Genomic DNA, 13,771 nt, shown 5'->3' on the forward strand with positions numbered 1-13,771 from the left:
TCAAAATTCGAGATGTCGGAATCGCAGTATTGGACTTGCTGGGTTCGAAAAATTTAGGGCAAACAATCCCACAACCGAATTTTCCAAAATTAGTGTAGCACGTGATGCAAACTTTTTCTTATCAATCCTTGTTGGGCCCTCTTTTATTGATCAGCGCCCTTCACTTCCTGAATCCTCTTGAACAATAATACAGTACAATGAAATACTAGTTGAGGACCTTCGTCAAATTTCATCATGAGAAAGGGACTTCATTATCATTACCATTGAACATCCCTCGATGTTGGATGAGATACATATTATTATTGCGACGGTAAATATCAGTCCGCTTTGTTATGCGGTCTACAAAATGTATCATTTTAATCATACCCACTCGATATGATTGTCAGTTCAACAATGCGCATCATATTTGGTATACTCCTCAAAGGGTCGTCAAACATGGTGGTTGATAAATCATGAACAGACGTTGTGCGTTCACATACTTCACATTTTGCTTCCTCAAATGGCTCTCACTCGCGGTACCTGATAATGGATATCATGATAGCGTGTACATACTCCCGGAATCAATGGCAGGACATTTAAAGAGTTTAGAGGTATAAAGTTCTTTTTTTCATTCATCAACTATTTTGAAGTTTAATGATTCATGCCATACATATCTCATTACTACCGTAAAACGTTTTCGTAAAATTGATTATTTTCACCTAGCAACCGAGAGCAAGACAAGCAAATGTCTCAAGTCTCAAGAAAATAGGTAGGCCAGAAGAAATGACCACGAGTCCCGTCCGCCCATTTTTTTATGCAAAGACATATCTCATTTGCCCTCGAAACCGCTGAACCGATCCAACGCCAAAGCACCTTTTTAATGATCAAATACAAAAGCCCATTTTGGAAGTTCTTCAGTGAACCAAGGTTACTTGCTTTCAGTATTTGTGAAACCGACCCAAGTCTTTCTCAAGCATGGGACTTCTTCGTTTCGATTGTCATCAAACGGAAGGACCGCCTCTTTCCAGCCGACGGCATTCCATTGACTACCATTCTTGATTCTCTCCTCATCAGGTATTTTACTAGCAAGGGCTCTCTGTCTTCTCTTCTCACGCTCCTCAATGACGGGATACATGATTTTTCGTCGAAGTAAATGGGTTGCATGGCCGTGAATAACACCCATATTTCCAGTTTCTAATACATGCTTCAAGAGACCGAAAGGCAAGTTGAGTAGTAACCTTGACAGAGTAAGAGTAATAGAATCCGAGGAAGGGGAGCGAAGGCTCTCTTCTGTAGGGTGGTCGCCGAACTTAATAGAGCTCAATCGGGAGTTTGTGGGTCGGTGATCAGGTACATGCGGAATTCTAGAATTGAAATGAATATCTGAGACTGTCGTATCCAATTCGAAGTTGGGAGGGAAGGACAGGATAATGAAGTTGATTATATTGGAAATGATGACGTTGGCGCATGGAGTGTAAGTACTTCTGCCGACTACATCGTTGACATCTGCATTTCCTGAGTTCCACGATCCATCAATACCTCCTTCAAGAGCAAATTCAAGAGCCTTTTCGACTGTGTCCCAGGTAATGAGTTGGCTCGCAATGGTGCAACCAGTCTTCCAAATTTGAGGAATTTGAAGAACAACCCCTGATGCTATATAGCCGAGCGTGAAGTCGAAACGTTCAGCTGGGGTTAAAGGCATGGGAGCTGATCCAATGTATGGAGCCGGAAAGCGGGTCATTGCATCTAAGTCCAATACAGGTCCACCATATAGATATCTAACCGCCAATGAAAATGTATCAGATCGCAAGTAACGATCATCTGACTCAATCAAGATGTTCTGGATAGGTAGAGGTGAATCACGATTTGCGCTACCTCCAGATGTAATGAGACCTTTCAACACGAAACTGCGAGCCAATATCAATCTGTGACCACTAATTCGAAGAGGAGCCGCTCGGTCATCGGAGTAGCGTAGCTCAAGAACGCAATCAGAAAATTCTGGTTGTGCAAATTGCTCACGGAGGTGAAACCAAAGATCTCGGCGGTTTCCGCCTGCCCATGGAATTTCTTCTTTGCGCGGGTAGCCGACGACGCCACGATAAGGTGGTGGTCCCATTGGTGGAAGTGGAGATGGATGATGTCCATAATGGGGGCCCAAACCGTTCTCCTGGTCCTGTATCGATGTTCGAAATCCATGAACGTTGTGCTTAGCGGCTGGATCAAAGCCGTTGAACCGAGGACTCTCAACAATTTGGGGAGCACCAGTTGGGGAGTAACCTTCTTGTGGAACAAATGGTTGCATTTGTTTGCGGAGAAAATCATCTGGTGGAGGGACCTGAAAGCCGTCTTGGGGGTGGTAATATCCTGGAGGGAATGCTGGAGTCATCGGCGAAAATCCATTCGACATATGGTGTTGATGGCCACCGTTTGCTAGATGAGGACCATGGCGCGCACCACCTTGCTGTGCGTAAGCATAAGGTGGAATATTGCCAGCGCTCGAAGGGGGAGCTGGTGACGAATTATTGGAATCGGGATATCCGCCGAAGATCGGGTTCGAAACGCTGGGATGAGCGTGGTGCATTGGATGTTGACCATTGAACGCAACCTGCTGCGGAAATTGTACAGATTCGGAGGACATTGTGGATTGATTGCTGGCTGGCACAAAGGGTGGAGGCAATTGATATGTTGATCTCGAGGTGGTAGATTGGGTTTCGGATGGAGCAGAGTGCTTTTCCTCTTGAGGACTGTCTGCTGCAGAAAAGAAAAGATTTAGCGACAAGGACAATATTTTGGATTGGCAGAAATGGCGAGGCTGAAAGTGAATTCTCAAATCTCACCTTTTGCTTTATTCACATTGGCCAAATTTTCCTCGCCCTCTCGTTCAGTAGAACTTCGCTCAGTAGAACCACGACCAGTAGAACCAGAACCAATCGTAACACCGCACTCAGTAGAGCTAAATCCATCCAGCGACTCAGAAGTAGACGGTGTATCGGCAACTGCTGCGGGAGCAGGCTTAGGTGGTTCGTTTGTCGCCTCCAAAGCTTTGTCTTTTGGAAGGGGCTCATCGATTTGCGCGGAAGGTGTATCAATAGTTGAAATCGATGTAATGGGTCCTTGGACTGCTGGGGCCGTCGAGGATGGGGTTACGACTTCCTTCGCCTTTTCTCGAGTAGGTAGTTTCTTTTGCTGTGGCTTACCATAGGAGAGAGGCAGAGCAGGAACAATGCCTCTCGGAACCGCAACTGCAGGCCTTGGGCGATTCTGCATGACTTTTGACGCGCCGTTTGCTGGTGCCATGTTCGTAATATTCATTCAGTCGCAACAAGCTTTTCTACTTGAGCTTGAATTCACGACTGACGTCCCCAAGATTCAACAATGACCTCAAGCTGGTCATGTAGCATCTGGGGAGTCTTTCGTTGCTTGATGAAGCTTTTAAGGCGAGCGCAAGTGAAAGGACTTGCAGTTTGAAAAGAAGCTCAAGATACTGATTAAAGGTAACCAATTCTGCGGGGTGCGAAATAAATTTGTTTAAGCCTGGGAGCCTGATCTAGAATGGGCTCTAACGTCTTTGAAAATAGTGTGGGTTTGAAAGAAGCTTGCGCCTGCTTTCTCCGACGGACTTAAGAGGAAGCTACGAGCAGAACCTACTTAAAAAATTGGGATGCTATTAAATTCGGACTTTAAACACAAACAATCAATGAAAGGTCTTTGATTCGATATACATTACTTTACACATGGAATACTGCCGGCCTAGTTAGACCCATACTTTCTTCCTCATATATACAATCCTATTCAAGAGCAAGAATACCGGTAGTATAGTAAATTCTACCTACATACAGACATCTCTCACAGATTCCTTGTTCAGGATACAAGATACTATTTTGCTATTTGAATCACGACATTCGCCGAGAAAGTTCTCTCACATACAATGGTACATTGTGATATAAGATATTGAATGTTCTGAGATAGTTCTCCCCGATACAATTCAAGAGTCCTCTTTAGCATGATATGGAATCCGCAACGCCCTACATGAATATTGAAATCTTGGTGTAGCATCACTGTTGTACTGGCAAGCAATTCTCAAATCTGGCTCACCGTTTGGAAAGTGATCTATTGAACAGGACAACATGTCAGTGGAATCTCCCGCTATCTTTCAAAGTTGAAGATTGAGAAATTACCTACCACAAGTGGGGCATTTCCTTTGAATTATATTCACTATTTTGCTACATTCCAGATATTCATGAGAAGGGGGATTGGGATTGTTGGGTACAATGCTCAACATGACCATTGCTACGAATTGTATTGGTTAGAAAATGCAAATGACTACCTAGAGTTCGAAAATGCCGATCCCTTTTTCAAGACTCAGACATGGACTATTGTCCAATGATGCTTATATTCGCTCAGCGTCAGTCACAGCAGTGAGGTTGGTAGCCTATTGAATATTGCGCAATACCTACCTTGTTGGATAGATAAAGAGTGAATTTGGAGAAATTTCACATCTATATAGTTGACGTTTCGCGCCAAATAATTTCTTCTCCTCTTTCCGACAACAAAACAGTTCCCCCCCACCACCTCCAATTTGAACTCCATCACAACGTCATCGCACTTTGCATACCGCAATTGATTGCAGCCACTATAATGATGGAACCCCAAGAAGACGATTCAAACATGTTAGGAGCTGAAGAAGAAAATAAAGCCACGGCGGGAGCCAGAGAAGAAGGCAGTGGAATTGTCCCGGAAGCTAGGTACTCTAACGTGCAGTTCAGCAAAAATATGACCGTGAGTGCTATCTTCTAGTTCATTACAGCACATGACAATACGATCATAACTCCATACTAACTCCATACACAGAGCGAGGAGCTGTTGGAGAGTTTGAAATATTTGATAGGGCCAGGAGCAGAGGATGAGAAAAAGCGAAGAGTAATCAAGTGGACCCAGACGGAGAAGGGTAGGAGAAAATCTGCAGAAGGTCAAGCTCGCAACAAGGAGAAGAAGATTGAAAAGTTCAAAAAGTTCCAGATGCGGAGGGAAATTGAGATCGCAGGAGATGCGCAGAGGGCGGAACTTAGAGCAATAGCCGAGGTAAAACTTAGATGGGACGCAGAACATCCGGAAGAGGCAGCAAAGAGGAGAGAGAATAATAAAGGAGCGCGGAAGCGAGCAGCCAGGAAAGCAAAGAAGAGACTTGTAACAGAATCCCAGAATGCCAGGGAGATGGTAAGTTTTATCTATGACATTACTCATTGATGCCTGTGAGATGGATGTGCTGATCACATAAATGTATAGGGGCTGTCGACTGCAACAGACAGAAACATGATGAAGTCGGACGCTGCGCGTGGTGTGGCAGAGGAGGCTGTCGAGGCTGATGCTATGAAGGCAAAGGAGATGGCTGATGACGATTCTGATGTTAATATGATGAAGGGTTTGGAGTATGCTGGGAACTCAACATTCACACTGTCTATCAGAAGAAAATAGAAATCATGTATTTCCAATAAAAAGATAAGCAATTATTTTTTACATATATGTTTCGAGACCAACAAATGATGAGATTTTACATTATAATATCTCAAAATGACACCAAAGATGCATATGATTTCCCTACCTCTCTATCTTGTATTCATCAATAAACACTGAAAATTCTAAGAATATTAATCATCTAATATTGAAGAAGTGTTTGCTGTATATCTGGTAAATAACCTTCAAGGTCGTGTAACATACATGCAATGCAAACCGGTATGCAAATGCACACTTTTGTTGCACATCTCATCATTGAACATGCTTTCAATAGTAAAATCTTATAAGAGCATGTCAAATCATGGAATAGTAGTGTCTGTGTCTTCAAATGCAATGCGCAAATGAATGGGTGTCTTCCATTATTTCAACAAATCATTGTGGTTCTTTTACTGTATTCTTGTATACATTGGCCGATTTGTTAATAGAGTACCTTAGTGGAGCTATGCGTAACCGGTAAATGGTATATACATAATGTAAATATTTTATATAATGTATATATAATGTTGAGAATTTATATAGTATATATACAATATAGAATTCTCTATATCATGTAAACTTTTTCCATAATATAAAATTTTTTATATAGTATAAACTTTTTTACATGCTTAATAAGCAATAATAATTATTTTTTAATTATTTTTTTTTAGATATCGGATATATTTTAATATTACTAAGCCATTTTATTCAAATTAATATTCCCTGTAGTGCAGTGGTAGTATATATTGTTTTGATAAAAAAAAAAAAATCTTTAGAATTAACTTGATTAGGTAATTATCTATCAAGGTAGTATTAAAGATCCTTTTTTTAGTTTTAAAGCTTTTTTATAGCTACCCTACATTATTTTTTACATGGTGTATATACGATGTAAAAAATTTTATATGGTGTATATATGATGCTAACATGGGATAAGGCGATACACCATGTAAAACTGTTTATATGATGTAAATATATTTACATAGTGTATACATCATTTATATATCATATATCGGTTACGCATATCACCACTAAGGTACCTACTTATTCATGGATACCCGCTATTGTCATTTTTCGTGCGGCTTTCGATTACCTGCTTGAGTGAGGTACAAGCTGAAATAATCGAACTGTGATTGGTATATAACTATTAAACTTCCACTCTAATCTACCATAGAGCTTAATCCCCAGGTTTTCTCCATATGCTCAAGATATCCTCCGCTATTTGCAAAATCGAGATACCTATCATTATCCAAGAACCTACCGACGTGCCAGAAAAGCGCGCCCGTACGGACGAAGAGCCCACCGACGACAGACAGACAGGACAGACAGAGTACATACAGAGACATACAGAACAGACATATACATACATAGACATACAGTAGACAGACAGATAGACACATATACATACAGAGACAACAGTAGACAACATGAGACATACTATACAGAACATACAGATATCATACAGAGTACATACATATACAGACTAATACACATCATACATACATTACAACATATAGATACATATACAAACACATATACATACATATACATACATATACATACATAACATACATTACATACATTACATACATATACATACATATACCTACATATACATACAATAATACATACATATACATTACATCTATACTACACACCAATGATAAATCCCATCAAGGACCAGTCCAGTTCTCTCATGCAGGACAATCTAGAGATAAGCCCTCCGCCCTTCTCAAAAACAATGAAATACAATAACATAACACCTCACACTCCGACATGCAACAAAACACTCGCTCGCATCTTTGTTCTCTTGTTTCTCTATCTCATTGGCTCATTGCACATGCAATCGACTGCTTCTCTGCTGAATGAGGGATGGACGACTCCTGAATAGGCGAGTACTTAGTGGGATTGAGCTTATCTTTGACATTATCACATCATGGTTAGAGATAAGGATCGGGGAAGAGTGGAGCTGTGATTACTACCTACCTAGGTAGCTCATGTAAGCTCGAGTAAAAGTATAATAACTGTTGGATATCTGGTAATACATCGTACATTTGAGCTTGTACTCCGTGCGAGAGGATACCTAGGTGGTATGTATTCCGTCAGCGCGTGTAAGGGTAGGTATTGGATATGTGATGATCCATGGGCAAGACAATGGTTCCTGCACTTTGGTAGGTAAGAACTTAACTCGATCTTGTTGATGCTGCAGGAGAGAAATCACAAATAGATTACATCATAGGATTTTAGGTTTAGAGACTCCGTTCATACATTTGTTATCCATGTTTGATTGATGAAAGGAAAGAAGGCTAATCAAGGAACGGAAACGGAGGAGACCTAAATAGGAGCCTAATCAAAGCACGTGTAGATAATAGCCTTGATGATTTCCAGTTTATTGAATGAAGATTGAATGAAGTTTCGTCTTCTTACTCGACTTGTTTTTGTTCCACCTGACGGAATTTCTGGCGCAAACATTACTGCAACTGCTTGCTATATTTTCGAAGTAAGTGATGTTAGTTTTAACTCTATGCCACATCTCTCCTCCATATCGTGAAAGAGAACGAAGGGACTTTCATTAATGGCGTGGTGAGCTGGAGGTTTGTGATATGACCGATTGCGGGGTGTGAAGTGGGCTGAGACGGGACCAAGGATCCCTTTGCGCAATATTTATATTGCTCGGGATTCCCATTTCTTTGATCGCATAGTACGATACTTACTTATTTATTGAGCGCAGATTCTCATATTCAAAGGGGCATAATCGCAAGAACGAATTTTAAATATTATCACAATGGCGGAGCCTGAAGTTAGTCACGGTCGCGGAGGTATGTATTTCTTGAATGTCTTCAGTAGAGGGAGATTCTAACGTCATAGCAGGCGCAGGAAATATTGGAGCCGATTCCACTCAGTATGCAGCACCTTCCTTCTATCGCGGATATTTGAGCATTCGCAATCCAATACAAGGCGGAATTCTTTGACAAGTAAACTAATAGGCGCAATAGATATGTTGATGGCGAAATTGTCCGTCAAGGACCAGCAGGAGATCACGGCGATGGGGCATTCAGCGTCGGTCGCGGTGGGGCTGCAAATATCGGCTCCCCTGGTCTCCCAGCTACCAAACGGAGCGATGCGGATAGTATCCCAGATGCTGCATTGAGGCCCAGCACCGATGGCGAGGTTGTGCATTTCGGACGAGGTGGAGAGGGCAATGTGGTTAATGCGACCAAGCCGGGTGTACAACATCCGGTTGGATTGGCGGATAAGTTGAAGAATAAGCTGTTCAAGAAGAAGGCGCATGCTACTGAGAAATGAGTGGTTGAAGGAGAGGATACTCTCTGAGATTGGTAGAATGGGACTTGGCCCATCTTGACCTGAGAATTGCAAGCTTCTTCGCCGGTTAGATTTGAGGGGGCTTCATTAATAAATTTCGAAGTTGGGGAGAGGAGTTTTGATATTCTTCTGGGAGGACAAAATGATACCCGAGTAATGATTGACTTGTGGGATTGGATTGAGTTTTTTTGATTATATTTGTCTTTTGACATTTGTTGTTTAAGAAAGGAAGTTTTTCAATGATATATTTTGGCTTGCAATGCATATATACCTTGGGACCATGAAGAAAACTGATGAATCGTCCGCACCGTCAACATGTGACTCGACTTCTAGGTAGGTAGGCTCGAGGTAGGGACCTGATGTTGACAATACCATACAAAGTATATATATACTAGTAGGTAGTTGAACGATGTGAGAAAAGTTTCCGATGATTCATTCATGAATATGGATTTGATAGCTATATACGATATGGTACGTACGTACGGTATAGAAACATAAGGGACCTCTCGAGGCACAGATACGTAATGTTGTCAAAGATACCTACGAGTATCATTGCTCTATTTACATTGATTTTGCTCTGAATTATTGATCGACCAATCAAAAAAGCAAATTTAGCAAAAAATGGGCCAATAAGATCTGTAAAATCTAACGTGAACTTTGGCTGACCAATGAAATGGATTTATCAGAGCGTGTTTAATTGTTGTGCGACACTTTATTTACACTTTGCACTTTGCACTTTGATAAACACTTGATAGCTGGGAGAATTGTCAATTGTTTTGATTGAACTCTGAAGCTCTTCAACCACAACCAAAATCGCATCCATTACATAGAATTGTCGCAATAATTGACAACTGTTTACTCAAATCCCAAATACTTCGTGGTGAATCTTTTACCTTGACTTTATTCTGCCAAAGGGGGAGCAAGATCTTAATCGCGTGTAGCTTCATTCATTCTGAAGTACCTCGAAAGGTAGTAGCTATTTTATTTCTTGAAAGTTTTGATATCCTCTACGATCACCTACCTACATCGAAAATCTGCAAACCCTCCTCGGTCACCTATTTACATTTACATTTATATTTACTTTGGTTAAATATCATAACATTTACCAGTCTATCTCTGCCTCAAAACTTTTTACAAACCCCGAGTCGGCTTTGCAGTCAACTCGCAGATCAACTTCACGTCCCCGCGCACGCGATTTCCCATCAATACTCGATACTCTTAAATTCATTTCTCGCAGCTATACATCGCTGTTTACCATGGCGCCAAAACATGGCTTGAATGGCTCGAGTTCATCTTCGAATAAACGAATGAAGACAGAGTCTTCCGAGCCCGGTTCTATGTCCTCTCCTGCCGCTGTTCAAGAAGCGATATCCTTCGAGATTAAGATACCGCTTATGGATTTGGATAAAAAAGGAAAGGAATCAAAACAAAATGCAGCACTAAGAGCACTGGCAGAGGAGCATATATCACCATTTCAAGGCTTCAATGCGCCGGAGGACGAACTTAATTACCATTATACTGTTGTGCCAAACACAGAGTGGGCGGCCATGAGGAAATATAACAACTTTATAAGTAAGTGTAGTTCAACCATTAACTACTGAATTTCTTCTAATTCAAAGCAGTCCAAGGCGATACTTATAAAAACAATCAATTCGTTTATGTAAAGGGCAAGACAGAAACAGGCACACAACCAAGGGACTTTTGGATAGCAAGGATATTACAGGTTAGAGCTAAAGATCCGCAGCATGTCTACGCCTTGGTAAATACTATTATCTTTGAGAAAAGACCTTGGACTGATTGGTTTTAGGTTGCCTGGATGTATTGGCCGGAAGAATTACCAGCAACAGCCAAAGCTGCTGGCGAGACATCCGCAAGTTCAGGACGGAGGAAATACCACGGAAATTCAGAGCTTATTGCGAGCAATTATCTGGATGTCGTAGATGTATTGACCTTCGCAGGAAAGCTAGATGTTGAACGTTTTTCTGAGGACCTTGATGATTATGCAGTATCTGATCCGGATCCCAGCAAGTGTTACTGGCGTCAGACATTCTGTCAAGCCACCCAGAGACTTTCGGTGAGTTTTATCTCTGTGAATCAGACACATTAAAACTAATCATTTTCCTCCAGGACTTGCCCGTCTATTGTATTTGCAATGGTCACTACAATCCCGATAAACGCGAATATGAGCATATTTGTGATAATAGAGATTGCCAAACTCTATATCATTCGGAGTGTTTGGTAGAAGACGTCCTCGTCAAGCGATATCACGAGGAGTACCCTCAAAATAAGACGGCAACCAATGGAATAAAACCCAAAGACAAGAAGAACAAGAATGGGAAATCGAAACAGAAGATATACTCCAAAGAGTTCAAAGGGGAATTCGCACATGATCAGGATGAGCAGACTCCACCAATGATCAAAATTACGGACAAGAGATCAACTCCGCATACGGTGACATTGCAACGGGTTGCATGTCCAAAGTGTTCAACTCTTTTCGAATAATCTCTTGTTTTTCGAGCTTATGGTTCTATAATACTAGGTATCACAGCTTATTTCCAGTGCGAACTTTTATGATTCACGGCCACTCTTACAACACAATCTAGAATGATCTCTCGACATCATACTTTTCGTGGAAGCAGATTCAACTTGCATCTGCATCACCCCTCCACAATCTTACACATATACGTACGACTTTCACTGTATTTGTACATACTTTACACCAATTGCATTCACAAAATTTAATTTCTGGTCATAGTTGTCTGGATATATCGTTTTGTATTACTGGAAAAAGCGAGCTGGATGCCAGGTGAATCAAATAGCGGCGTCTCGGGAGATAGTGAATCGGGAACATACTTTTGCCTTCTAATACCCATGTTTATTTTGACTTTGACCCTTAGGTAACTAACCGTTCGATTTCTCTTTTGTTTTATGTGGTTTTTTTTACTCGTTGGTATTTTGCGAGCGGTTTTTTTTTTCATTTGGGTTGTGGCGGTTGAGAGTGCGCAAATGGCTTTTCTTAAATTATTGAATGAATGGGGTTGAAATTATTGGAGATCGAGGAACGAGGGATTTAGGAGAATGGGAAGAGAGCAAAGGATAACAAGTGGTGCTAGTAAGATCATGCACTTGGCGGGAGAGGCGTCCTAATAGAGCATGGCAAGGGGAATATTGATGGAAAATCAGTAAACACTGTGATCTTGCGGAGGGTAGATAGTGTTATAGTGGCATATTTACTGGAGAATATGAAAGGAAGGAAATGATGATTAGTATGAGAAATAAGAAGAGACTATTCACAATATCATATCATTATGGATCCTGAATGACTATAACTTGAATATAATATATGTAAGTTCGTCTATTCCAGTCTCAAAGTTGAATCTTGCTTGGCATTTTTTATCTAATTCGTTTAAGTGATCTTTTATATCATTAGGTACCTATGATTATACAAGAGTAGGTAAATGAGATATTACTTCTTAATTTTAAACTCTCTTCCATTTACTATTTTCTTGATTTGTTGATTGTGGTTTGGAGATAGTTTGGTATGTCTAGTATGATGTTGTGTGGAATGTTCTGTAGGGGAGTTGAATACCCTTAGGGGAAAGGGGGAAATTGAATAAGGGGAGAGGGGGAAATTGGAAATGGTGGGGAGTGTTTGTGTAGGTGTGTGAATGTGTGGGTGTGTAGGTATGTATGTATGTATGTATTGAAGGGTTTTTTGTATATGAGATTGAGAGTTTGAGGTGTAGGGAGTGAGGAGTGAGGAGTGAGGAGTGAGGAGTGAGGAGTGAGGAGTGAGGAGTGAGGAGTGAGAAGATGGGAAAATGGGAAAATGGGAAAATGAGAAGATGGGAAAATAGGAAGATAGGAAAATGGGAAAATGGGAAAATGGGAAAATAGAGAGAGGTATAAAATATAAAATACAGAGTATAAATATAAAATATAATATAATCATGAGAATACATCAAAAAGACGAAAAAGAAAAGATCCTAAATATAAAGAATAGGAATTATAAAATATAAATTATAGAGGATATATATATATATATATCTAGCTAATAACTATATAGAAGGAATAAGTAGAAGGAAGAAGAAATAAGAGATAAGAAGTATAGTAGCTTATCGCTATTAGTAGAAACCTGATATATAGTAAAGAATAAGAAGAAGTATAATAAGGTGATACTAGACATATATAATTTCTTTACTTTCAAATTTCAATTTTGAGAATAGGACTTTAGCGAGAAGAGGAATGATGAAATGGAGGTAAATAGATAGATAGTTGATCTAATATTATATGTATATATATTATAAATATATATTAAATAAATCAAACGGACTATATCTAAGTATCGTCATTTATAAAAATCTATTTATCTATATTTCCTTTTCTTCTCCATTTTCTTCTCTATTTTTTACCCCTTAAATCTTTCTTGCTATATCTATACCTATACCTATACCTATACTCATATTTAAATATCCTCCATCTCATTCCCTCTACCCCCCCAAATCCCATAACAAATCCATTGATATTCAACTTTCAACTTTCAACCCCCAATCCCCAAACAAGAAAACCCCATCCACCCACCTAACTACCTAAACACAACATTCCAACAACCAAACATAAAGTAAAAGTAAAAGTAAAAGTAAATCAAATAAGATTGTATACTACATATTACATACTACATAGTCTCATAGTCTCATAGTACATACATGACACCCGTTATATGATGGACTATTACCTATATCTACCTATACCTACCAATCTAGGGAGATTCTTATATGTATTCATTTTTTTTGTGTGGAGTGAAGTCATACATCCCTCCCCTCCCCTCCCCTCCTGTACTGATATATGAATTATATTGTGACAGCTAACTCTTGATGGTTTTTATAGAGTGGTTTATAGATGTGATATGAATATAGCTGCTGTGGAATGGTACCATCCCCCCATTCTCTTCTTTGTACATTTCGTCTCAGCCAAGGAAAAA

General features: G+C 40.1%; 4 protein-coding genes across 4 annotated transcripts; 3 read left to right on the forward strand and 1 right to left on the reverse strand.

The window, feature by feature from the left end:
* Positions 1 to 588: 588 nt before the first annotated feature.
* On the reverse strand, positions 589 to 3,463 carry EAE98_002841 (uncharacterized protein). The gene is made up of 2 exons (XM_038950461.1): positions 2,817 to 3,463; positions 589 to 2,730 (listed from the first exon to the last, which is right to left on the reverse strand). The coding sequence occupies exons 1-2, from the start codon at positions 3,289 to 3,291 to the stop codon at positions 908 to 910; spliced, it is 2,298 nt and encodes a 765-aa protein (XP_038812990.1). The 5' UTR covers positions 3,292 to 3,463; the 3' UTR covers positions 589 to 907.
* A 1,154-nt stretch (positions 3,464 to 4,617) lies between these two features.
* On the forward strand, positions 4,618 to 5,454 carry EAE98_002842 (uncharacterized protein; the record flags this gene model as incomplete). Its single annotated transcript, XM_038950462.1, has 3 exons — positions 4,618 to 4,758; positions 4,831 to 5,196; positions 5,266 to 5,454. The coding sequence occupies 3 exons, from the start codon at positions 4,618 to 4,620 to the stop codon at positions 5,452 to 5,454; spliced, it is 696 nt and encodes a 231-aa protein (XP_038812991.1).
* Positions 5,455 to 8,251: 2,797 nt separating this feature from the next.
* On the forward strand, positions 8,252 to 8,772 carry EAE98_002843 (uncharacterized protein; the record flags this gene model as incomplete). The annotated part of the gene is made up of 3 exons (XM_038950463.1): positions 8,252 to 8,285; positions 8,338 to 8,368; positions 8,463 to 8,772. The coding sequence occupies 3 exons, from the start codon at positions 8,252 to 8,254 to the stop codon at positions 8,770 to 8,772; spliced, it is 375 nt and encodes a 124-aa protein (XP_038812992.1).
* A 793-nt stretch (positions 8,773 to 9,565) lies between these two features.
* EAE98_002844 (uncharacterized protein) lies at positions 9,566 to 12,103 on the forward strand. The gene is made up of 5 exons (XM_038950464.1): positions 9,566 to 9,759; positions 9,900 to 10,362; positions 10,413 to 10,549; positions 10,598 to 10,864; positions 10,918 to 12,103. The coding sequence occupies exons 2-5, from the start codon at positions 10,047 to 10,049 to the stop codon at positions 11,290 to 11,292; spliced, it is 1,095 nt and encodes a 364-aa protein (XP_038812993.1). The 5' UTR covers positions 9,566 to 9,759; positions 9,900 to 10,046; the 3' UTR covers positions 11,293 to 12,103.
* The last annotated feature ends 1,668 nt before the right edge of the window (positions 12,104 to 13,771 follow it).

Source organism: Botrytis deweyae (assembly GCF_014898535.1).
Source record: "Botrytis deweyae strain B1 chromosome Unknown BDEW_005, whole genome shotgun sequence".
Lineage (NCBI taxonomy): Eukaryota > Fungi > Ascomycota > Leotiomycetes > Helotiales > Sclerotiniaceae > Botrytis > Botrytis deweyae.

Bases quoted from the DNA above. Each gene is read 5' to 3' on its own strand.
- EAE98_002841 (XM_038950461.1), bottom strand. From the start codon at position 3,291: ATGAATATTACGAACATGGCACCAGCAAACGGCGCGTCAAAAGTCATG. The intron at 2,731-2,816 runs GTGAGATTTGAG...TCTTTTCTGCAG, and splicing joins CAATGTGAATAAAGCAAAAG to CAGACAGTCCTCAAGAGGAA.
- EAE98_002844 (XM_038950464.1), top strand. From the start codon at position 10,047: ATGGCGCCAAAACATGGCTTGAATGGCTCGAGTTCATCTTCGAATAAA. The intron at 10,363-10,412 runs GTAAGTGTAGTT...AATTCAAAGCAG, and splicing joins GAAATATAACAACTTTATAA to TCCAAGGCGATACTTATAAA. The intron at 10,865-10,917 runs GTGAGTTTTATC...ATTTTCCTCCAG, and splicing joins AAGCCACCCAGAGACTTTCG to GACTTGCCCGTCTATTGTAT.